Source organism: Typha angustifolia, chromosome 14 (genome assembly GCF_048772165.1).
Source record: "Typha angustifolia cultivar Huaian chromosome 14, ASM4877216v1, whole genome shotgun sequence".
NCBI classification, from domain to species: Eukaryota; Viridiplantae; Streptophyta; class Magnoliopsida; order Poales; family Typhaceae; genus Typha; species Typha angustifolia.
Window position 1 is genome coordinate 10,004,913 of NC_133252.1, and position 25,088 is coordinate 10,030,000.

The window sequence follows — 25,088 nt, forward strand, 5'->3', positions numbered from 1 at the left end:
AACATATTAAACTCAACCAATATTCTTGGTGAAGAAGAAAATTGATAACCACCCTGATGTAAGATCGAAAAGCCTAAAGGGGCCGACGGCGAGGAGATCAGTCAACGACAGTGGCCGGTGGTGAGGGAGAAACCGCAAACAATGGTACCTGAGGGTTTTGAATTCGTACTAATCAGTTCAGCGTTTTTATCGCCAGACAATTTTATCCCTAAAATACTGAAAGACTAAGTTAAATAAATTTATATACATAAAACGTTAAACAAATCAGTGTTTTTGGACCAGATAAGAACGCTAAACTGAAAAAAAAAAACGCTAAAACATTTGGGCTTTTGCACTAGCTCTAGCTCTGGGCTCTAGTTTGAAAAGCTCTTGCTTGGGCGAACAACCCTAATCCTTTTTCCTTATACTCCTACCCCTTCCACTTCGTCTATTTCGCGAGGAGTCAACTTCGCTCGGTTGGGCGTAGTAGTTAGCGTGAGTTTTCTTTTCAATCTACTTCCGTAGAGTCAGGTTCCATCCCGGCTGACCCTACCTCTCACTTTCTTGTTAATGAGTTTCTTTGTCAGTCAACCCCTAAGTGATTCCGACTTTTTTGATTGATCAGTTTTTTTATTAGGGCTATAATAAATTAAACCATATTTGGTAAATAAATTTGAGAGTAGTCTATTCGGATAAAAAAGTTTTGGGAGAGGGCTAGTTTGGTCAAAAGCTCGGTTTTATTCGCCTCCGTGTACAATTCGAGAGGTGGAAAGGACTAACAGTGCCCATTTCGTAATTAACAATAATCTCACATGCCCCATTTTGTAACCGATCAAAGTTGAAGTCGGCTTCACTAACATTGAAGTCGGTGGTAATGGGTCTTTTACATGTCCAACCCTCCAAAGTAATTTATTTGCATTTATATCCTTTTAAAATTCAGGGATTTTGCATGGGTAACCTTCGGGTTATTTTTGTAACAATAATAAAATAAAAATTTAGTAATTTAATAATCGAAAGACATAGATACCCTTAATTATTCTAACCAAATATCTGTAAAGAAAAAGAAAATTAAACACAGAATCAGATTTAAATGCCTTAATCTTAATATGTTAAAAATACTTATTAAGATAATAGTATAGCTTAGTCCGCAGAAACAATGCAAGGTAACCAGGTCGCAAGAAATTCCTACAAACGTGCCTCCGACGGATCCGCGCGCCCGTTTGACTCGGCTCCACCGTCCGTTCTAAATCCAAGTAGTTAACAATTTGCTCTCGAACTCACACACACTCGTTTCCTACCTCTTCCCGCCCACCTCCCCAAATGCCGCTCGTGCCGCTCGTCACCGTCGCCGCGAAGCTCGCCGGAGTTCTCGTGACGGTGACAGTCGCCGCCAACGCGTTCTCCTACTCCCGCTTCCGCCGCCGCTACCTCTACCCCTTCCGCTCCCCCATCGACGAGTCCGCCGACGTCCTCGCCGCCTTTCACGTCGACGCCGACGGAGGTACCTCGTCCTTAACCGTAATTTAGATCAAGAAGCTCTTTGTCCTAGTGGATCATGTGATTTATTGTTTCTTGGATTTCTACAGTTGTTTTTTGGGTACTTTTCTTTGTTGATTGGGATGTATTAGTAAATTGATAGGGATGTATTAGTAAATTGGTGGTTCCTATCAGGTAATTATTGATAGGTGCGAGTAAAATTTGCCAATTTTTTCGCATCCACGGGATTGCGGGGGTATTAATTATACTATATTGATGATTTTAACTCAGGGATAAGAGTTAAAATCCTTTCTTTTGCGATGGTATACTCCGGGTTAGCAAGAAATCAGGAAGACAAGTTCTTGGTTCTTACCTAGAAGTTTCTTTTGCTGGTTAAGTTTATCCGTAATATTTGTCTTGGAAGTACTTGATGAAATGCTATTCATGGATGCCATCTGGCGCAGTCATTCTTGAATTTAGTGCTGTTAGCTCAGAACGTACACCTCATCAGAGCCGAAGGAGAGCCTGCAGGTTGACACCCTTTTTGCATACAAAGTTGGAATAAAATGCTACATGGCACAATTGCACATTGAGAATATGCAGGTATAAGTAATTAGACACTAAATAAGATGGGGATTGAGTTTGCTAACCGTGATGGGAGGGGAAGGATCTGGGCTAGGATAGACAGGGCTCTGATGACTGGCTTCAGATATTTTCCAGTTGCGCAGTCAAACACCTGAATCACACTGGATCTGATCCCGCTCCTTATTGGTTAAGCTGGCTATAAAGTGCTCTAGGACCTCCTGGCCTTTTCTTTAAGCCCCTTTGGTATAATTATAATGGTGTTCACAACTTGGTTAGCACTGTTTCGAATGTCAAATGATAATAATACTAACGCTTTGCATGAAACTTACCTTCTCCTCAACCGTACTAGGGCCAGCTTGATGCATTGGAATTGTCTTAACATTGGTAAAATTGAGAACAAAGCTGATGCTCTCGGAACCTATATTGCTAATCTTGAAACCAAAAACTCTAACCCCTGCTAGGTCGGTTGACCTCCAAATTTCCTACCGTAAGCAGCAAGCTTTATTGAGGCAAATTGAGTTTAAATGGAGGGCTAAGTTGTGCAAAGCCTAGGTGAAGAATGGTGACAGAAACACCAATTTCTTCCAATTCAACACCCTCATTAGATGCAGACAGAATAAGATTCTTTGCATTCTTAATGATCAGGGGAGAGAAGATAGAATCCTAAGGACATAGGTCATTGTTTTACTAATTATTATAAGAGAGTCTTTAGTCTGTGTTTGTTTCTCTGAGTGACTTACTGGCCATTGATTCATCCTGCAATGATGTGCTCACCAGACTTTTTTCTAATAAGGAGATTAGGGTTACCCCTTTGGTCTATGTCCCTTGGTAAAGTGTTTGGCCCTGATAGTTACCAGGTTCAGTTTTTTGGAATTATTGGGACATGGTGGGATCAGTGATTTGTCGGGCTTTCTCTCAGATCCACACCAACAATTCCTTTCCCACGGATTGGTGCAAGACTTTCTTCATCTTGATCCCTAAATCCCCTAACTCGGGCTGTGTTAACGACTATCGCCCAATTTCTTTGTGCAATGTTGGCTAAGGTTCTGGTTAGCCGCATGAAGGGCCTTCTTTCGGACTGAGCCTTGAGCAGTCTGCTTTTATAATGGGTTGGTCAACTGTTGACTACACAATTCTTGCTCAAGAACTCATCCATACCATTGATGGGGGGCATTGTAACGACCCGTATTTGATCATCAAGCTGGAGACGGAAAAGACCTATGATAGATTGATTTGGAATACCATTCTAATGGCTTTGACTAAAATGAATTTTCTGTCTACCTAGATTAAGTGGACTGAAGCTTGTATTTGTAATCCCTCTTTTTCCTTTTTGATAAATGGCATGCCTAGCCCCTAGTTTCACGGTTTTTGTGGGATTCGTCAAGGCAATTCCTTATCTCCCTTTCTTTTCATTTTATATAGTAAACTCTTACTGCTTTATTGAATGGGAAAATGTACAATGGGAATCTTACAGGTTTCTATATTAATTCGCATGCTAAGATATGTTATCTAATGTTTGCTGATGTTCTTCTTATAGTTACTAAAGCTACTTGTGAAATCTTAAATGATATTCTTGATAATTACCATCTGATTACCAATCAAAAAGTTAATAGGCTTAAATCGGCTTTTTTTGTTCCCAAGTGGTCTAGTCCAACCTTGGGCCGCAATGTTGCGTCCTGGCTTAACATGAAGTAGGGTCATACTCGTTTATCTACCTTGGGGTCCCAATTAGCCCTTTTAAGCCTAATTCTAGTCATTTTGATTGTTTGTTTTCTTTGGCCAAAGATAGGTTGGATGGTTGGAAGCAGTTTGCCCTCTCTTAGGCAAGTAGATCCATGGTTCGCCAGATCGGCCGATCTGGATCGGCCCAACCTGATCATGATCCAAGCCCGATCCATAACTCTCTCTCTCTCTCTCTTTCACTCTTTCTTCCCACTCTCTTTCTCTTTTTCTCTCCTTCTGTCTTTCACTCTTTCTTTCTTTTTTTCTCTTATAACTATATAACCATTATTTTTCTTATGGAGAGATCTAGTTTTGGCGAAATTCGGCGATGCAAGTCTAACTCTGCTGTATAATTTTTTTAATTTTTTTCTTTATTTTCTCACAGTTCTTCTTCTTCTTCTTCTTCTTTACTGCACCATGATTTTTCTTTTTTTTGTTTGATTTTCTTCCACTCACTCAATTTCTAATCTTGTCTACTTTTTAATTTTCATTGCGCTATAGTTTTTCTTTCTTTATTTCTTATTTTTGGTAAAAAAATTTTTAAATTTTTAGAACCTGTATTTTTAAATAATATTTAGAATTTTACTTAATTAAAAGTCCGATTTAATATGTACCGTTTTTTTTAGAAGGCCGATCCCGATTTTTCGAACCTTAGGTAGATCTACTTTGATTAAGTCTACTCGACATGCTCTTCTGTCCTATGCCCTAGCTAGTTCGATTGGTCCTTGGGCATCATCGATAAGATCGATAAAGTTGCTCATTCCTTCCTTTAGGAGAGAGGTGCATTTGAGTGTGGTTTTCACCGATTGAACTTAGACAAGGTATGGCTTGAGCCTATGGATGAGGGTCTTGGTATCCATGATCTCTGGATTAGTAGGTGGTCTCATGCTGAGGTCAAAGCCTTGAGTTGTTGTAGGGCGTGGATAAGACCTGGGTCTAGTTCATGCTAGCGATTAATGGTCAATGCCTTTCTTGGAAACCATCACGAGGGAAATCTAAGAAATCCCAACTTTTCAAAGTCTATCATGCTACCCTGGTTAGATTGAGGGATGGGTTAGTGAAAACAATAGGGGATGGGACCTCGTCTAGTATCATGTATGATCCCTGGGTCTTCGACATTTCTCTATAGCCTTGAAACCTACTTTTATTTTGGCCTAGTTGCCTCTTCTAACAAAGAAAGTCAATTGGTTTATTTACGCCCAGTCCTGGAACTAGCTTCGCATCATGCGCTTTTTTGGGCGTGCTCTGGCCAAGGCCATTAGTGCTATTAGACTTCCTCATCGGCGAGGAAGTGATCGGTGGGTTTGGGCCAATACTCGGTTTGGTCATGCGACCACCGACGAATCAATAAGTTTCTTAAGCCTTGTAGAAATGACATCAAGCACCCTTGGTCGGACTGGAAGGTGTTGTGGAAGCTGTTGATTATACCTAAAATTAAAGTTTTCCTTTGGAAATTGCTTTGGAATAGATCGCCCACTAGAGTGTGGCTGAAATTTGAAAAGCATTACTCTAACTGACAACAACTCATGTCCTAGATGTAATTTGCATGCTGAAACTATTTCTCACCTTTATTGTCATTTTTTTTTGTGAGAGAAACGTGGAACTCTTTTGAGAACTATTTGCAAATCAAGTTCCAACACATGTCTGGCTGGATGAATGGCCTGTGGATTAATGAAGGTCAAAAGCTTGATAAAGAAGGAAAATAATTGTTGCTCTCCATCATTGCTTGTGGCTTTTGCAACCTATGGAAAAGCTGCAATGCAAAAGTCTTCTCTAACACCAACGACGGCCCTAAGCACATCCTCTATCAGGCCTTGGCTACTACAAGTGACAGCCCTCCCCCCCCCCCCCCCCCCCCCTCTCTCGAGTCGACACAGGCACACCAAAGCACCTGGGCCCAAGCCGGATGGCTGGTTGGCTGGCTTTGGAGGGTTATATGTTCAACTCAATGTTGACACGACCCTTCTCCTCAACTCTCAAGTAGGAGGGGTTGGATTCATCTTTAGGAATAGCACAGGAAAGCCTGTTCTAGCTGGTGTGGTCAAAATCTAAGCCGCTTGATGGGTTCTTGTACCAAAGATAGGCTACGCAACGATTCTTTCAAGATCTGGATGTATTACAGGAATCAGTTCGCGCAATCGTGGAAAAATATTCTTCAAATATTCTCTAATAGTCAGAAAATTACGAAACTAAGTGGATTAGATTTGTAACTTCCTGATCTACAACTTTCGTATTTACACCCTTTACAGATTCGAATTGCAACTGAGACGAAAACACGAAATAATATGGGTGATGGTGGTGATGATGGGTGGAGTGGATGTTAGGGTTATGGATTGGTATGGAGGTGAAGGTGAATGGTGGATGTAATTAAGGGATGTAGACGAAGGGAACGAAGTGGTCGAGATCCTAAAGAAGAAAAGTGACTCAATAGACGAGGGAGATTAGAAGTTATGAGAAACCTTGCCAATGGTAGAGGTGGAAGGATGATGAAGAGAGAGGAGGGAGAGAGTCTAGAGAGAAGATAGGAGGCAAGAAATCAATAATCCAATTCCATAATGAATTTGACTGCCATCCACATACTTATAGATGCTAGTTAACAAGTCCTAAAACAATAAGTAACCCTAATTTTAGAGGATTTTCGTCGATTGCGTTTGAACGCGCCCGACGCACAAAAGACGTTATCTGTATGTGCGAACGCAATACAGGCGTTCGAACTCGCCCGACCACGTTCGAACGCACATTATGCGTTTTCTGTATTTGCGAACCTGATGCAGACGTTCGCAAGGGCATTCGAACGTGACCTCACCTGTGTTCGAACTCGAGCTACAAAAATTTTATTTTAATAAAAATAAACAACTAATGCAATAAGAAAATATCCTAACTAAGTGTATCACCGCTCCAAACTGAGATAGAAGCAATCCTATTTTCTTCGAAATGTAAGGAGAGAGGCTTCTCCAACTTCTAGGTGGAAATTGAATGCTCTCTCCTAGTTGACGTTTTCAACCTCAAGTCTCCTGTTCCCTGGTTTATTCAAAATACCGTTGAAGACATCCAAACTGTACTCTCTAGTTTGGGTATCATCAATATTTTGATTGTTTACTGTGAAGCCAATTCTCTCGCTGATTGGCTCGCTCATTATGCATCTAATCTTACTTGCTCCATTTTGTGGAAGGGCTGCATCCCTCCAGAATGTAACCGTATCCTCAGTTTGGAGAGCTCCCCTACTACTTTGTAGTTGGGATCTCTGTTTTTGTGGTAAAAATATTACCCCCTTTTACGAAAAATGAGAAAAAAAAAACAAGATGGGAATTGAACCTAAGAAGTTAGAGTACCTATTGAGTCCAACAAAATCTTTTCTACCATCAAATCATAAAAGGCTGATCCTTCAGGTTATGATATGTTAGGGATTATAATATTTGGTTAATCAGAGAGATCCTTTAGGACACATGATTAGCCGGATTTTTGGGTTGTAAATTCTCTTAAAGGTACATAAATGACACTTACATTAGGTTTAGCAGAATATTCTTATGAATTTAAACATTTAAATAACTAAATTAGGATGCTAGAATTGCTTAACGTCAAGTAATATGCAATGGCTGTTATCTTCTGCTATTGCACAAATATATTTTCCTTTTATTCAAAGTATTCTTTTTTATTAAGATTGCATGCTTGTTTCTAAATGGTTAAATGGTTTACAGAGGAAGAAAAGTTCTTTTTCGGATTAGCTACAGCACCAGCTCATGTCGAGGACAAGCTTAATGATGCTTGGCTTCAGTTCGCAGAGGAAAATTCCAGTAGTGACACGAAGCAGACTCAGAATCCGCAGACTGTGGATGCCTTGATGGCTTCTGCTGTTGGTGATGGGGGTTCTCAGCAAGCTTCTTTACCTCAAAATAAGCAGAAATCTGATGATAAGGAGAGAATAAAACCGCTCAGGGTAGCTTTGGAAGCCATGATCAGAGGATATGAGAAATATGCCGATGAGGAAGAACCTAAAATCAGCATGGAACAGAGTCATAATGTTGCAGCTTGGGACAACGTTCCTTACCCGTGAGTGTATGCTTGTTCTTTCTCTTTGCCTCATTATATCAATTGATTGTAGAAAATATTTATAAATGGAGCAGTCAACAAGTTCTGACTATGGTGTTGGTTACAGGCAAGAGAGGCTGAGGTTTTGGTCTGATCCTGATACCGAGTTAAAGCTGGCTAAGGAAGCTGGCATTAGTGTTTTCCGTATGGGAATAGATTGGACAAGGGTTATGCCTAAGGAGCCAATAGAGGGGCATAAGGATACTGTAAGTTGATGGGAGTACAAAAATATATTTCCTTTTCTCTTATGTTTCTTTTTTGTGCCCATGAAAGTTCTTTGGTGCGGAAATATATGGTTGGTGCATATTTGTAATTCTTTTTCTTACTTTCACCAAGTTCTGAGAAAGTTAGAGCTACGAGGTTTATTCATGTTGGTCAACTCTACAAATCCTGTGTAGCTCGCCTAAGTTTAAATTACTTTGTGGAAACACAAGGTCTTCTTTCAAGCTCCCTATTCAAAATCATGGCTGAACTTGATTCTATGAATTGTTTTTTAGGTCAATTTTGCAGCACTTGAACGCTACAGATGGATCATCGAAAGAGTCCATGTATATGGAATGAAGGTGATGCTCACTCTCTTTCATCACTCGCTTCCTCCTTGGGCTGGGGCATACGGAGGGTGGAAGCTAGAGAAAACTGTTAAGTACTTTATGGAATTTACCAGGTAATATTTTGTTCTGGATAGCATTAATGACTTCACAATGCAATTCCTATATTCAATGGCGTGAGCTGATAGTAGTACCTAACTACGTATCTAACAAATATTGGTTAATAGAGTACTTTAGAGATGAAAATTTTAATAGGGATGACATGAGAATTCAATTATTCAAAGGTGTGAGAGAGCCTTTAATTGATTCTTCTTTTTACTTGTGTAAGAAAGAATCTATGGTGCTTTCAATTATCCGTAGGAATCTCCTGGTATCACTGCAGAAATGACTTGCCCCTTAGTACTCATTCCCTTGAAGAAATTAGAGTCAAATATTTCATGTAGCTATCCTTTTGAAGTTTTGATAAATTCTTTCTTTCCTTGCAAGAATGACAAGTGTAATTTTGCTTGACTTGCATATATTGGTCCAATATATGATTTACTTGTTTCAATGGCGCATTTTGAATTACATTTCCAACTGTTAGCTAGAACTTAATAATATATAATGGAATATCAGAAAAATGACTTCTTTTTGCAGCCGAACGCACTCTCAAAAGGACTCCGCTAAAGATGACACAATTTCTTGTCATTGTAATCAAAGAATACTCAGTAAATGAAACACAATGATCTAACTAGTATCCGTAATGCTAAGGGTAGTACATTGTATCATGCACTCAATATGTTAGGCTGCAATGAAGAATTATTCAGACGTGTTTGTTGGAGAGAAGTTCAAAACAGTGACATTTTTGTTCTTCTTAAATCATTTATTTGTCCTGTAGTTTTACCCAAACTGCACCATAAGCTATTCCAGATTTTATCCACTAGAAAGATTTCACTTATTCTTGAGTTTTGATGATGTTAATTCTTCGCATGCAGGCTTGTTGTTGACCGAGTATCAGATTTGGTGGACTATTGGGTGATATTCAATGAACCCCATGTATTTGTTATGCTAACATACTGTGCAGGTGCTTGGCCTGGTGGACATCCTGACATGATTGAAGTAGCAACATCTACTTTACCAACTGGTGTTTTTAATCAGGCCTTGCAGTGGATTTCTGTTGCACATTTGGAGGCCTATGACTATATCCATGGTGAAAGGTCTTGTAACAGTTTAATTTGTATCTTCCTTGCTGTACATATTGACTATGCAGGATATGTTAGATCACATGATTCACATCACGAGTCTTTGCCTTCTATGCATAGAATTACTACTTCTAACATAGTCTTCTACACTGGAACAAGTTGACTCATTTAGTTTCTTTTACTTAACTGGCAGCAAGAGTATTCGGAAACCTATTGTTGGTGTTGCGCATAACATCTCTTTTACACGGCCATATGGTTTATTTGATATTGCTGCTGTTACACTGGCCAATTCGTTGACGGTTTTTCCTTTTGTGGATAGCATCTGCAGTAAGCTAGATTTTATTGGCATAAACTATTATGGACAGGTAACTTCTGCAAAATTCATATCTGAGAAATTCTTGATTGTACTGATAGTGACAAATGATTTTACTTGGTTATTGATATAGGAGGTTATTTCAGGCTCTGGCTTAAAGCTCGTGGATGGTGATGAATATAGTGAATCTGGACGTGGTGTTTATCCTGATGGGCTTTACCGGATTCTACTTCAGTTCCACGAACGTTACAAACATCTAAGTTTACCTTTCATCATCACTGAGAATGGAGTTTCTGATGAAACTGATTTGATTCGGCGCCCATATTTGCTGGAGCACCTATTAGCTATATATGCAGCCATGTTAATTGTTTGTCCTTACCCCTAACATCTAAAAAAGGATAGTTTTTGCTGCAGCCAACTCTTACAGAAGACTAATACATGAGTAAATATATGCACTTTGTAGGGAGTACGTGTGCTTGGTTATCTGTTTTGGACAACATCAGATAATTGGGAGTGGGCTGATGGTTATGGTCCCAAGTTTGGGCTTGTGGCTGTTGATCGAGCGAATAACCTAGCACGCAAACCTCGCCCTTCTTATTATTTGTTTTCCAAGGTAACATTTAAGAACTTAGGATGGCAAATTCTAACATGAAAAACTTATTATGTTATTCTTGAACCATGTAGGATTCATCTTACTAATCCCAATGTTGTCGAACCCATGGGATAGAACATGAGATCATCGCTTGATTATGTGATTAGGCATTAGTGTTGATTTAACTAAGAAAGTATCCATAGATAGAAGTATTTGCTTCAGTGTAGTAGTATTTGACCAAACTAGCCTTTCTCACGAACTTATTTGGTCAGATGGTCCAACTTCCAAACTTATTACTTATAGCTCTATTTTCTTGGAGAATAAAGCTCAATCTAAAATAGTTATTCCTATTTCTTACTCCTAAAATGTGATATTTATTCTAAGAATAATTATTTCTATCTTCATTTATAATTTATAATAGTGATGTAATAATTACCTTTAATGTGATATAAAGTGGAGGTAAAGTACAAATAATAAATGAAAGTTGACTAGAATACTCTTCATTTGATATATAATTTTAAATTAAAGTGTTTTTATTTATTATAGGTATGCATTGTTTTATTGTAGATATGTAGTACATACTTTTAGATATGCAATGAAATATGTGGATGATAGGAGAGTAGAGATAGGTGGAAAAATTGAACAGGAAAATTTGGGCAAGAAAATTTAAATAAATTTTTGGTTTGTGGAATGAGATAAGTTAGTAGTAGGAGAGGGGAAAGAAATTTCAAAATAACTTAGAATCAAATCAAGAGTAAATTTGTAATTAGATTTTTGTGTGGAATAATTTGAATAATGGATCTAATCTTGAATAGGGATAATTTGATATTTACTTTCTAGTCTAGAACAATGTCCCCCTAATTTCGAATAGGAAAAAAGATAATTCTGAAATGAATTGAGGCTAAAGGGGTCTATTTTGGGTACCTTAGCTGCCATTAGATTCCCTATGGTAAAACAATAAATTTGTTAGCATTTTATGTCAGATGTGATGCTAGTCTCTTTAATGTTTTATCTCATATCAACATTTTACATGAGAATTACATACTAATATGAATATATTAAGAGACTGAGGTGGGTGGGAAGATTTGATTTATATTTATCTGATGTCAATATTTTTTTCTAGTTTATCCAATTGTAACATGATAAACCTATTTACTTTTATCTCTAATTTATTTCTAGTTTATCTAGTTAATAATTTTCTCATCCTCAGCACGTATTCCTAATAGGAATAAATTGCCAACGAGATCAACACTTTACGTTTTAGAGAACGTGTTGACAAGTTCACCGTTTTATAATTTATGTAAAACACCAATAAATTCAGCGTTTTTCTACGAGGACTATAAAGTGACAGTTGAGTTGTCCAAAATAAGCCTCTTAGGTATTAAGTTTGGGGGCTGGCCTATTCAAATAAATAAATTTCGAAGGAGACCCAGTTTGGTCAACAACTCTCAGTTTAGGTATTTAGTTGACAGTTGATATTGCATTTTTTTTTGTTGGTCCATACATGTACCATTTTTCTTGTTGTTCTTGTTGTTTTGTATTCTTGAATACATATTCAACTGATAATACTTGTTTTTTCCAATTTTCTTGCATATACTCCTACTGTCACTTCAGAAACAAATTCTTTTGACAAATATTTGAAAAATCTATTGTTTGATGTGTTTTTGCACATCACTTCAAATTAAAGAAAAGTAGAAAATTCAAGCTATGCGATTGTATGTATTCCTGTGGTCTTGTTGATTGAGAAGTTATTTTGAACGACATATTCCTTATCCTATTATTTGTCCTTTAATATTTTGGTGTTCTTGTAATAGGAATGATTGGCAGCATTTCATTTTTTTTATTTCAGGTAGCAAGAACAGGCAGAGTTACAAAACTAGATAGGATGCTTGCTTGGAATGAGCTGCAGCGTGCTGCTCGGGAAAAGAAAACACGACCATTTTTCAGAGAAGTTAATCAATGTGGTCTTATGTATGCAGGTAATTTATCATTCACCTATACATGCAATCTGAAAGATGATGGTTTTCTTGATGATATCTATATAAGATAGTGCCAGTTGATTGTGGATATGTGGCTTCTCTGTTCTACCTTCTGTTATCATTCTCACAGCAACAGAACTATACTTACTTTTAAATTGAGGTTCTTTTATGTATTTTTGATATTTCTGATAACTCAAAATTGTCAAAAACGAAGCCCTAGTGTGATTGGGCATTGTAAACTTTGCCAACTCTACCATCTGGAGGGCTACTGCCTTGGCACCTAACACCTAAAAAAAACTTCTGCTGTGACGTAATGGTCAGTATGATGCTGAACTATCCTATGTTTCATAAGTGGAAGGAACCAATCCTTTATGATATTTACTTTGTTTTGTCATTTCATATAACTGTCACAATAATGATGCATTCGTCTTCTAATGGCCTTCATGAAACTTATATATAAAATTATACTAACTAGCAAGGAGTGCAGATGCTTCCCCAGACGTTCTCCTGTCAGTGAAAAGTGCACTAGGCAAATGATGAGTGCATCATGTTTACTCTCACTGTCAGATTTAATTATCGATCCTTGTTCTGCAGGAGGTCTAGATGAACCTATTCAACGACCTTTTAGCCAGAGGGATTGGCGGTTTGGGCATTATGAAATGGATGGCTTGCAAGATCCATTAAGCCGCCTTTTCAGATGTTTCAGTGCACCATTTTCAAGAAAGAAGAAGGTTCACCAGTTAGAAGATGATGATAGCGCATTGCAACCAGTTGGCCTTTGATGCATTCTTCCTTTGGTTACTTATCCTGAAGATTATGTGTGGTTTATATTCAGGAATTGGTGATAGGAGCCTCACTGAAGCTGCCGGTGAGTCCTAATTGCTACACTGTTATCAGAATCTATCAATCTTTAGGTATTTCAGGTTACTCGTCATAGACAAAAAATAATTATCCTAGTAAATAAAAGCCCCTTTTTCTCATGTTACTGCTTTATAAAAGACAGTAGCCAGATGAAAGTAACCAGCACTCATGGTTCATCATCTGTCCACCTACAAAATCACTACTAGTTTTCAATTTTTCATGCTCATAGATCCTGTACCATAAAAAGTAAGATACATGAAAGAATTCCCTGGTGTTGTATGAAAGGGTAAGAATTCAGCAGGTTATAGTTGTATAGTATCATCTTGGAGATGTTTGTTTGATTTTCTGCTCATATATGCCACAGAAAATGTTATGGATCAAATTGGCATTTTATTCCCAATCTATTTTGCCGTTATAATGGTATATGATAGCCCATGATTATCTGATTAATGTCTCTGAGAGACGGCAATGCAATGTTGCTTGTTTGTTCTGCTTCAGCAAATGATCGATTGAGGCAAAGATGCCTTCTATTTCAGAAGGGTTGAACCAAGAAGCTTACCTCTGGAAAGTTTCAATCTGTCTCTCTTTGATGTCTGAATTATCTAATACTGGAGGTGAGCTTGATTTTACTGTATGCAGGATCAAGTTTAAATATAAATGATTTGAGCTTGATTGCCTATATTTTTTTGGGCTGAGCTTGATAATTTAAGCAAGTCATAACTTGACAGTTTCCCTTTGATTATAAAATTTGGACAGGAAAAGATTAAATTCGAAGAACATTAACTATTTTGCGTGATTGTGAGCAGGAAGCATGTCTTAAGACCTGCTTCATTTAAGGGAAATTATCAAAATTGTGCTACGTCTATGGTTTTTTTGTATAATTGCTATTGAAAAGTAAAAAAGGGAACCAAATTCTAAGGGCAAATTAGGGGTACTTTATATGTATTTTGTTAGCTGCTATTAGGTGAAAATTAACTTAAAATATCAAAAATAAAATGTAGCAGTCAAATAACAAATATCCATGTGATATAGTGTAAATGATAATAAAAGTAAAATATGTAGGTTGTTTATAATATTTTTTTATTTAAATTGAGAATATACATTCGTCTAATCTAAGTCGGACATCTCGACGAAGCTAGATTTTCACAAAGAGAAATCAATACCGGGAACAGCGAAAAAGCAAATAATATGCTCAAGAAATATCAACATGAAAACAATCTGTGGACAATTTGATTTCTTAAGATAGAATTCAGTTACATTGGCTTCTGATACAATCACTTATCAATTCAATCCTGAATTAACCTCTATTTCCTTCCACTAGAAGTCAAATGGCATCTGATGCAATGATACCTCAAATCCTCAATCATTGTGTTATACTATTGCTCATGCAAAAAATATAATAAATAATAATACAACAATGTTTATATCTGATTAGTTAATCCGCGCAACTTCAAGGAGGCTTCAGCTGAATGCTGCTTTCAATTCAGGGGCTTCTGTTCCTTTATTATGACCGAGGTTAAGCAATGAGGTAATGTGGGAAATTTCTTTGGGCATTGATCCTGTTAGAACCTGCTCTCACAATTAGATGCATATGAGAAATTATAGCGGCGCAAGATTAATAATACTTCGATATACTACAGATCCCCAAAAAGTTGTTCACATGAGAGAGAGAGACAAAGTCACAGTTGTACCTCATGCCCAGTTTCAGTGATGAGGACTTCGTCCTCGATCCTTATTCCAATGCCTAGAAACCTGCAAAGTCAATTAGTGGCTGATGACTGAAAGCAGAAATCGTCTCAAGAAGATAGTAGCAAGACATAGTTCAGCAGATACCTGTCAGGCGCATCATAGTTTGAGGGTATATAAACTCCTGGCTCTATTGTGATTACCTGCCCATATACAAACTCTTTATCATGCTAACTCAAAAGAATTGAAACAATGGCCTCAAACATTAAGCCTAAGATGAAGAGCTACTTAAATACAACAGTTCCTGGGGAACTAGAACAGACTGGTGTCTAAATTTATTATGAGGGAAAAGCAACTTGTGTGAATTTCAGCATCATACAGTGTTTAGATATTAAAAGCTTTTTAATTAACATGAGTATCTATTATGAAGATGACCAGGTGCATGAGTTGCGACTTCATGCAGAGACTCGCTGCTGTTAGATGTAGTACGCCTGAAACTAACAAAGCATGAATGGACCTGACTGTACTACTTTAATATGACGAGACATGTGTAGCAATATGATCTGATTCAATCCAATTTGAACCAGCTTAAATCTAAATAGAGTCAACTACACAGTCTGGTTGACCCAAACAACATTTAATTTCTCTCTGTATATTGAATTGTCTGATTTTGAAAATGCAAGAACAATGAACTTCTGCTCATTAGGTTTTGCAACATGGAAGAATGAAATCAGCATGGAAAACTCAAAGGAATTAGAAGCTTCTTGTTCCTACAAGGGAATGATTATAACTTACAACACCCGGCTCAAGAGGACGGTCATTGCTAATAACAGCTGAATCATGAACATCCATTCCTAGATAATGACCTGGAAAATAGTACCATATATAGTTTTTCATCATTAGGATCCTTCAAATAGCGTGATAGAACGGCAGCAGATTAATGCTTACAACTTTTTTATGGCACTTATTTCACAAACAGCACATGGAACACCAACAAGATAAAGGAAAGAAAACCCACTAGGAGAAAATATAGTGAAAAGTTACTAGACTAGAACCTATTGAGGTTGGATTTAGCTGGTGGTACGCATAACTACTACCATCTTTCAAAATTCCAAGTTCTTTGAGCCCTCTCCGTAACATCTGAACCTGCATTTGCACACCGAACCAAGAGAGTAATATTATGATACTCAGAAGATTGTTGCTGTTTTATGCTAATAAAGTTGCACGGAATTCTGGTAGTTGACAGCCACACCATGAAGTGCTGAATTTCCCAGTAAGGACTTGAACTCGAATTACATCATCAGATTATATATTATTGCTTTCAAGGTCTAACAATGAATCACAGGTGTCCAACAATCCACAAGAATCATTGTCAAAATAACTAGATTAATATACAATAATAAGAAGATGAAAGGAAACTTGATAGAAAACCATCAATGATTTGTCAATCCAAAAAATAACTGCCTATTTTCCCTGCTTTGATAGTGCACAACTAAGATATGAATTGATATTCTTCACAAAATTGAAGTTACAAAATGTCAAATTACATCCTGAGCAAACTAGGCAAACAATCCTAAAGAAGTCGATAAAAAGTTTATAACACACATTACACAGCACTGTTCAGGGGAAATTCAGTAAAAGATAACATCAGCCTGCAAGAAACTGTGGGGTAAAAGGAAATAAAGCACATCAAATCATCAATTAAATTTCCCTTTCACATCAAATCAACAATTATCATTGCAAAGAACTGACATCAAGATCTTTCAATCTCTGATATAGCTCAAAGTTGTAAGACATAAAGTATGAACAATATTAAGAGTTTGGGATGAAGAACCAACCGAGTAGTTGTGTATTTGACGAATGCTCGCTCCTGGTTTACAAAGCTTCATGCATTCTTTATTCGTCTCTAGTATCAGACTATACAACATTTCCTGAAATTCAAGTGTAAGACATAGATACCAAATACATGCCAATGATATAAAACTGATTTCAGACATCAGTACAATTACACAGTAAATATGGCTGATAATTAAAGGAAGTAACAAAAATGTATAAACCATATAATAACTGACATTGATGACATACAATTCAAGGACAAAGAGAGTATGACTTCTCTATTGTTCAGTAAACAAACAGGCACTTCTTAATTGGTCAAGTCTTTTAAGTACAATGATTCAGAAATAGAGCCAGTCAACTAGTCAAAATCTCGAGCAGCAGAGAAATGATGTATCTACAATGTTAAAATATGTAATCTCATGCTTTGTCCTTCTGGTCTGCATCATAAAATAGACATTCTGACTGTTGCTAGCATAATGCTTACATATTTCATTCTTTTTGTCCTTATATATAGCCATACGTACTTTTGCACAAGGCATGTGAACATAGAGAAATGTAGGATGGTAAGGGGAATAATGATCACCAAAAGTTATTTTTACTTATATATAAATCAAAGAAAGGAGATATGCAGCAAGCACCTGGGCAGAGGAAAAGTTGCCACAAGGTGGCCAAGTGCGGGTTAAGTCACTAAGGTAGCCATGAAACTCACACCCGATATCCATAAGCACGAGTTTCCCAGCTTTGATCTGTCAAACTTTAAGCATCAACTTAACTAAGAAGCCAGATGTTTGGCATCAACAAGTATGCAAAAACATGTTTCTTACTTGTTGATCATTACGAGAGTAGTGAATAATGCTTCCATTTGCTCCACCACCAACTACAGGATTAAATCTAGAAATGACAAATGAAGAAGTTATGAGTAATCAAGGAACTATGTCTATCTTTGTTATGTACTAAGAGAAATAGTACTATTCTTTATCAACTCAAAAGAGAGGAATGAATGATCTGAAAGCATGTTTCCCTGTTAATCATGTAAGTGTTAGATGTCAGGCACAGAGCATTTGCTGGATATCCTGTTCCTTTTATTTCCAAAATGGTAGCATGGTGATGATCTTTAAAAAAAACATTTGAGGTTCCTAGGGGAGGCACAATTGTCATTTCTTGCATGTGGACCTATATAGTTACAAAAATTATGGTGTGGGTCATACTATCACCTGTATTTCATATCTCAAGGAGAAGGGCAAGTAAAGAAATCTAATGAAATTACCTGAAATTAAAACTTCCAAGGATGCCATAAGGTTTGAGATTGATATTAGGAAACTTCTAATGAGCTTTTAAAGTGGTTATAAATGCAAACCAGGTAAAGATAAAGAGGTTTTCCTTTTTTCCCTCAAAAAGTCAAAAAATGAAGTAGAAAGGAAAGCAATTAAGGTATCTTAAGGAGAACTTCTGCTTCTTAAGTTATTAATCATTTGGTAAATCAGATTTAAAACTCCAGATATCATGATAGATCATATCTTGACTGATCTTAATCAATCACAATCCAAAAGAATCACTGTTCTAAACGACTAAGAGTGAATGGTAGAAGGCATCAACAGAGGAAAAGGTGTGAAGAGAAAATAATAACCAGAAAACAAAGAAGTAAAAGAGGAGAATGAGGGGGAAACAGACCTCTCCAGGTCTCTTCAGGCAGGCATATATTTTGGTTTTCATTAGGACTAAAAAAAGAGTCCAGTAGTCACCATGGAGAAAAAATAACTAGGTCAAATTTAGGATAGTTAAGCATACAAACCACCTAGTTGTTCCAACTAAATGAAAACCTAACAAAAAGTAACATAAGTCAAATAAGCAGGAAATTTGTATGCAGTGGGGAGCCAGATCACCTAACAGAACCTCCTTTTAGATGGACCACCCAGTGACTCTAAAGTGATTATGGAAAAGGACAAGGAAGGGTAGAAGGATAATTAATAAAATAAACAGGTGACAGAAATGGAGAACAAAAGAGAGAAAACAGGTCAATATGCTTAAGCCATAATACTTGGCTTGTTTACTGAATCAGCAGTGCACCCGATAAAGTTGCAATCAGCTTACTACTCAAATAAAAGTGAATGTTTGTCATTGTTTGATTCCACAGAAAAAAAAATACTGTAGAGAATTCAAAAAATGAAAGTGGAAGATGCTTACGCCATTCTTTGGGCACCTCTCATTTTGCATTCAAACTCAACCTTAGCTGATAGTATGCTCTCCTCTGGATAAGTCCTTGAAAATAACATTGTTTGTAGAAGAGACTAGCCAAGAAGGAAAATGATTGTCAGTGATCAGGAACTATTAGTAAATTGAAAATACAAGAAACTTTGGAATTGCCACCCCTGCCAAGTATTCTCTAGGCAGCAGTGCCACAAACCTTTCCTATACGAAGAAGAGACACGACTGTATAGTTATAATAAAGCACAATTCTTTCAGCAGCATGTAATTCCAAGATATTCTGTAACAACTAACAAGTGCTGCACAAAACCTCTGTTGAAAGTTGAAAAAAATGCCATTATCTTAATTTAGTTTTTTTTAAAAAAAAGATATTTGCCTTGTATAGGAGGACAGCAATAACTTCATAGAGAGAATGTCTCTTGGTGGAAGATGATCTAATGAGAGCAATGTTTATCAATATACATATTATAGTCTTCATATGAAGCAATATATTTGACCATTTAACAACTTTAGGTTTTGGATAGCATGGTCAATAACCATGTTATGATAGTGGGAGGACCTGACTCATCAGTTTGAGTTTCACAGGACTATCTACGTCTTAGTTTCAAAATCTCAAACCATATTTATTTATTTGGTTCATATATTGTACCATAGTAAAAGTTTTGAATAGACAGCTGATACACTGAATATAAGAAATATTCTGGACGATTCTCAACAGATCATTTTTTCTCTTACCTAATATGTCAAGTGGCTTTTCAAAAAATCATAAAAGCTATATCAGTAAGATAATTGCTTTCAACAATTTGCATACTCGTGGAAGTTGATTTTGCTGGAGCATCTATTAATTAAAAGATCGACAGATTAACCATCACATGGCAGGAAAAGAAGTGTATATACACTATCCTTGCTATATATGCAGTGATCAATTATTACATGACAATTATTTGTATATCTCCTCAAGTTAGATGAAAACAGAAACTTGTTCTCAAAATTTAACAAGAATACCTGACATGCGATTGATGCGGATTCCCTCATTAACTTAAGTTCTGATGAAGACTTTATCCATCGCAGTTCATGAGTGTAACGTGCAAGATCTTTCACTTGGTCGTTATGTGATGCCTGATGGAAAGCCTCCAATTCCATGTAAGATGGTAAGGCTGTTTTTACATTATGAAACACTTGTGTTGCACGCCCAATCATTTCCGGAAGGATCTGCATTAACAGAGTTTTGGTTGCTACTGTGAAAAGATATACTACCAAGTTCTCTCAATAATACATGAATGACTATTGTCTATGGCATCATACAGTTTGATCCAACGGACTATTCCAAAGCAATACAAAAATAGACATTTGTTACAAGTGATTTGCATGCACAATTGCTCACCAATATTAAGAACTGACCTTATGCATCTTGCTAAGTGGATAAGCTTTTTCCGCTTTGAAAAAATTCACCGCTGCTTCAGCTCCAGCAGCTTGGCCTTGCCAAACTGCATCCTAGGATATAATATCGATGTTGTGAAAGAATGTAGGACTATACAAGTAACAAAAGTTTATAGGACCTGACATGCCCCAAACTGGTAGAAAGAAAATAAACATTTAAATCTGATTCAATGTATACATACACCTATTGTATATATTGATTCCCTTACCACAAACAACTATTGTTTCAAGGGAAAACCTCATCCTCATTAAAATCTTAGATCTGTAATCGGTAGGTCAAGCATCAACGGTTCTATATTACATGAAGAAAAGAATCATAATCTGTACTACACAAACATAAGCCCATTTTAAATTTCATTTTTCATATAACACATCTCCCAACAAAACAAAAATAATGAAGGAAGCATCAATAATTGGTGCCAGGAGATCATGAATGTGATCCTTTTAAGCAACCTTACAATTGTAGAAGGCTTTGCTACTATATATACTAGCAGGTGCCAGATATGAAAATAAAAGGATTTCAGGCACTAATAGTCTCGCCATTACCCAAGCATGTGCACCCTGCTACCCGAGCATCTGCACGTCGCTGCCTTACAATGGTGCGCTCAGCCACTGGAGCGTGTTAACGCTGCTGTCTTAGAATGCAAGGCAGGGCCAGAGTACCTAAGTGTGGTGTTGTCAGCCACCCAAGCGTGTGCAAGTTGCTGCCTTACAAAGCAAGGCCCAAGGCTAGAAGGCCTTAGTGTAGTCCAAGTGCGGTGCGGTCAGCCACCCGAGCGTGTTACAAGGCAAGGCCATGGCTGGAAGGCATCTGTTGACTACATATTCTTCCTTCTCTTGATAAACTAAACATATAGATTAAACTGAACATAGTCATTTGGAAGATAGTTTTACACAGTATAAAGGTTTACACTTTACATGTCAAATTATTGATCATTTGTCTTTTCACCGATACATGCTCACACTCTGAAAATCACTTGGAACCATCATTTGTCAGATTCTTATCTGACCATAAGAAACATGAGTATGGTATGACAAACCTGATATTGTGAGTTACATCTTTCTTTATTTAACTTTGTCGATTTATCATTTACTAGTATGACATCTTCATATTCAAAAAGATAAAATTGAATAAGCCTAAGGTTGGAAAAGTGATAAAAGATATCCAAATAAAACCTAAGAATTATGTTTCCAAAATTTCAACAGCAAAATCCACCAACTGATAGATGCCTTGTATTTGGTCATTTGATAACAGAAACTCAGAAAGCAAATCTTAGTTCCAATATAGGTAAAGGATGCATCTTCTCATAATATCAGATCAGAGAGAGAATTAGAAATTATGTCTTACATGAGGATCTGGATCTGGCATAAACATACATAAGCCACAGTCCTCACTTAGAACAGCTACACCACCAGGTTGAGAACAACCTGTAATATAGAGGTAATCAGCATCCTGTCTGAATGAGTATGGCACCACATCAGTCATCATTTTCACAGGTGCAGATGCAATGATAGCTAAGCTCTTTTCGGGAAGCAACTCCAAAAGCCTTTTCCGTCTTGAGATATATTCATCACTTTTCATGCCAGAGGTAATCTCTCCTTCTGCAAGTAACTGTTGCAAAATAAGGAAGTGGCATAAATACAACAACAGATGGAGGGAGAGAAGAGGTCCATTGACCATTATTTCTTTGTTTAAATGTAAACAGTAAACAAACCTTCCAAGAATAAAGCTGCACTTTACATATTTTCATTTCCAGGAGAAATATCTAAATTTAGACAATAAACAACTGACACAAGTAGACAGATAATTTTCACATGTTGGAGAAAGTTAAGTACCCCAACTGCCTTGCAAGTTACTGAGAACTGGAAATTTGAAACTAAATTCTAAAAGACAAAAGATAGATGAATTGCAGATGAAGGTTTCAAGGTGCACAGCAACAAAACTAAGAGAACAGAATGAACAAAAGTAATGATATGGAAATAAGTACATGAGAAATCTATTCAATCCAAAAAACATGCAAATGATAGGAAAGGACGATGTTTATGCTTTGACGGTGAACATAGAAGCTCTCCACAAATTCTGCACTTTCAGTGTCCAGGCATAAAAGAAAAATCTAGTTTTGTAGAACAAACATTTATCAATGGCCAATGTAAACTTAAATTAAGAAAGCTGAACAAGTACTGCACTCTATCAAGAGTTCAAATGGGCTTCGACAAACAATACTGTAGCACTTACTACATCCTCAAAAATCAACTGATGCCCAAACAGAGAAAAAAAGTAATAAGCCACTTATGTGTAAACATCAATACTATCTATGTTAGAAATGCAGGGTCAAATTTGAAGTACCTGAGGATGAGATAGTGGAGTTGGTTGGCCAACATCGATGGTTCTTTCAGTAGTATATGAAGTGTACGCATTGAGATCATGTGAAGTTGGGAAAAGCCGAGCTGCAACCTAGGAATGCCCACAGGAGAACATTATCTATTCAAGACATCAAATATAAAGCTGATGGACAATCCTTTACCACCTCAACCAAAATAACGACACAAAAGAGCACTTAAGTTTGTAGTCAGAACTCAGAAAACTTTACAACTACAGACAACCATCCAATTTTAAGATTATAAGGACAACCCTCCTTATAAATCATGACAAAATAAACGAAAACCACTTCAAAATCACATCTTGGAGTGTTTCCAATCCCACCCAGATCAGTTAATCATCAGCGACGGCGAAGGTTTAGGGAAGCGAAAGAAGAGAAGCAAAAGCGCTAAACCCAGAAGCAAAAGGATCCATCTTTTGAGAAAAACTCGAGAAATTTTCATCGACTACCTTGCGGGTGGAGACGTTGCCTTGTAATACTCTCAAGCACCGGATTGCCATTGCCTAAACCCCCCCTGCGTATTGCAGCGCTGCGTGTCCCCCCCTCTATATCACCTTCGACTTGGAGAGAGCCCAGCAATCCTAGCCGTTGATACGAGAAGGATATCTTTATCTGAGTTTACGAATCTCGGAGATGCATTTAGAAGCTAATCATTGTTTAAACAATTCCTTCTTTACGTGCATCATTTTAGGAAAGAGAAAAAATAGATTAAATTCAAATTACTCGTGTGGTTATTTTTATATTTTTTATATTTTTTTCGTATTATTTTGTCCCCATTTATCCAAACTTAATAAAAAAGTATAAATTACCATAATTCCCGTATGATATTAATAATTTCATTATTTGAATAAATATGAATTTTTTACTTATATTTTAAGATGATTAAACATTTTCATTCAACGATCAGATAGAAGAAGATAAAAGAGATTAAAAGATATATTTTATTTTAAATTTGAATATAAGATAAAATAAGTAGATGTAATGAAAGAAGAAGGCAGTCATGAGACAAAAATTTAAAATTTCCTCTAATAAATTTTTTGTTTTTGGGTACCTTCACTTAACGTGAAGTGATTCAAATTGAACCTTGTGAGGTAGAAATTATTATAGTATTCAACTTTATCAAGAATTATCATAGTGTATTAGTGTATAGCATTATGAGAAATTTATATTTAATACATAGAAAGTATTTTTATTTTCCAAGTAAGATTATACTAACTTGCTGCTCACTGTAATTATACTGTGATTCCTATGATAAAGTACACCTAATCAGCCCTTGCATCACAAAATATTCATAATTGTAATAGCATTCTTAGTATAAAAAAAAATTGATGATCCACTAGTGGTAACTACAGTAGTAGTTTTATCAAACAAACGAGAATGAAGAAAAGAAGCTACAACAGTAGTTCATGAATCTCCACTCGTTCATCTCTTTCACTTCTTTTGTTGAGAGTAACAGAGCACTTTTTCAGCTTTGAGATTTTCAGAATTGAACCATGAATTAGGTTGTCATTTTCAATGTGCTCATAATTAGAGTACAACAAGGTAGATTAGTTTTCCAAAATTCAGAGGAATTGCGAAAGAAATCCTTTAATCTGGTCGATGTAAGGAGGCCGAGTCGGAATTATATGACCCATATCATGCTCAATGATGACAGAACTATCCTTATCAAACAAATTAGCGAGATCGATGCTGGCTGCACGTGCTATCTGCCGGTCCTGTCCCTGCCCACTGCCGAAACAATGAAGTGACGGAATCTTAATTGGTTCAGCATCAACATCCCCTGAGATTGCTGAATATCCAGAACAAAATATTCCAAATCTAAAATCTGCAGCACCAGAGATTTTCTGCTGCTGCTTGCAGAAAAGCGCAGCCATTGCAGCACCTTGTGAGAAACCGAGTATACCGTCAAAATGACACATCCGTGAAATCGTAGTCTCAAGATAAGCATAAGATTTTTCAAAACCAGCTGTCTGTTGCCGATATTGCAGAGGGTCAAATGGCACATCTGCGATCTTCCAATCTTGTTCAACTGAGGGGCTCAACTCAGGAGATATTAGCCAAGCAAATTTTCTTTTGAAGCTTCCATCTGGTGGTGAACTATGCATGCTTGAACAGTGATCTTTTTTATTCAAATCTGGTTGATAGATATATGGCAGTTCGTGAGGGGCATCGATGAAGGTGAACTCAACAATGTTCTTCAGTTTCTTAGCAAGTG

The 25,088-nt window shown here is 36.9% G+C and overlaps 3 protein-coding genes across 4 annotated transcripts in view; 1 reads left to right on the plus strand and 2 right to left on the minus strand.

Annotated features, from left to right (window-relative positions):
• Nucleotides 1-1,249: 1,249 nt before the first annotated feature.
• Nucleotides 1,250-13,666, plus strand: LOC140776674 (beta-glucosidase-like SFR2, chloroplastic). Its single transcript, XM_073120466.1, has 10 exons — nt 1,250-1,480; nt 7,461-7,812; nt 7,919-8,057; nt 8,349-8,515; nt 9,374-9,595; nt 9,774-9,945; nt 10,027-10,260; nt 10,357-10,506; nt 12,335-12,464; nt 13,059-13,666. Exons 1-10 carry the CDS (start codon nt 1,300-1,302, stop codon nt 13,244-13,246), a joined length of 1,935 nt encoding a protein of 644 aa, XP_072976567.1. The 5' UTR covers nt 1,250-1,299; the 3' UTR covers nt 13,247-13,666.
• Nucleotides 13,667-14,527: 861 nt separating this feature from the next.
• LOC140776573 (intermediate cleaving peptidase 55, mitochondrial) lies at nt 14,528-23,429 on the minus strand. The gene is made up of 14 exons (XM_073120312.1): nt 23,323-23,429; nt 22,840-22,947; nt 21,841-22,104; nt 20,454-20,546; nt 20,058-20,264; nt 19,032-19,135; nt 17,672-17,738; nt 17,486-17,593; nt 16,850-16,942; nt 16,067-16,157; nt 15,807-15,877; nt 15,159-15,214; nt 15,017-15,077; nt 14,528-14,894 (listed from the first exon to the last, which is right to left on the minus strand). Exons 1-14 carry the CDS (start codon nt 23,371-23,373, stop codon nt 14,787-14,789), a joined length of 1,482 nt encoding a protein of 493 aa, XP_072976413.1. The 5' UTR covers nt 23,374-23,429; the 3' UTR covers nt 14,528-14,786.
• An 847-nt stretch (nt 23,430-24,276) lies between these two features.
• The window catches only part of LOC140776736 (rhodanese-like domain-containing protein 6), a 4,488-nt gene continuing 3,676 nt past the window's right edge, over nt 24,277-25,088 (minus strand). For both annotated transcript variants that reach the window (XM_073120558.1, XM_073120559.1), the window contains exon 9: nt 24,277-25,088. This exon is cut by the window's right edge and continues 84 nt beyond it. In XM_073120558.1, coding sequence (XP_072976659.1) covers nt 24,436-25,088 — 653 coding nt within the window. In that variant the 3' untranslated portion in view covers nt 24,277-24,435.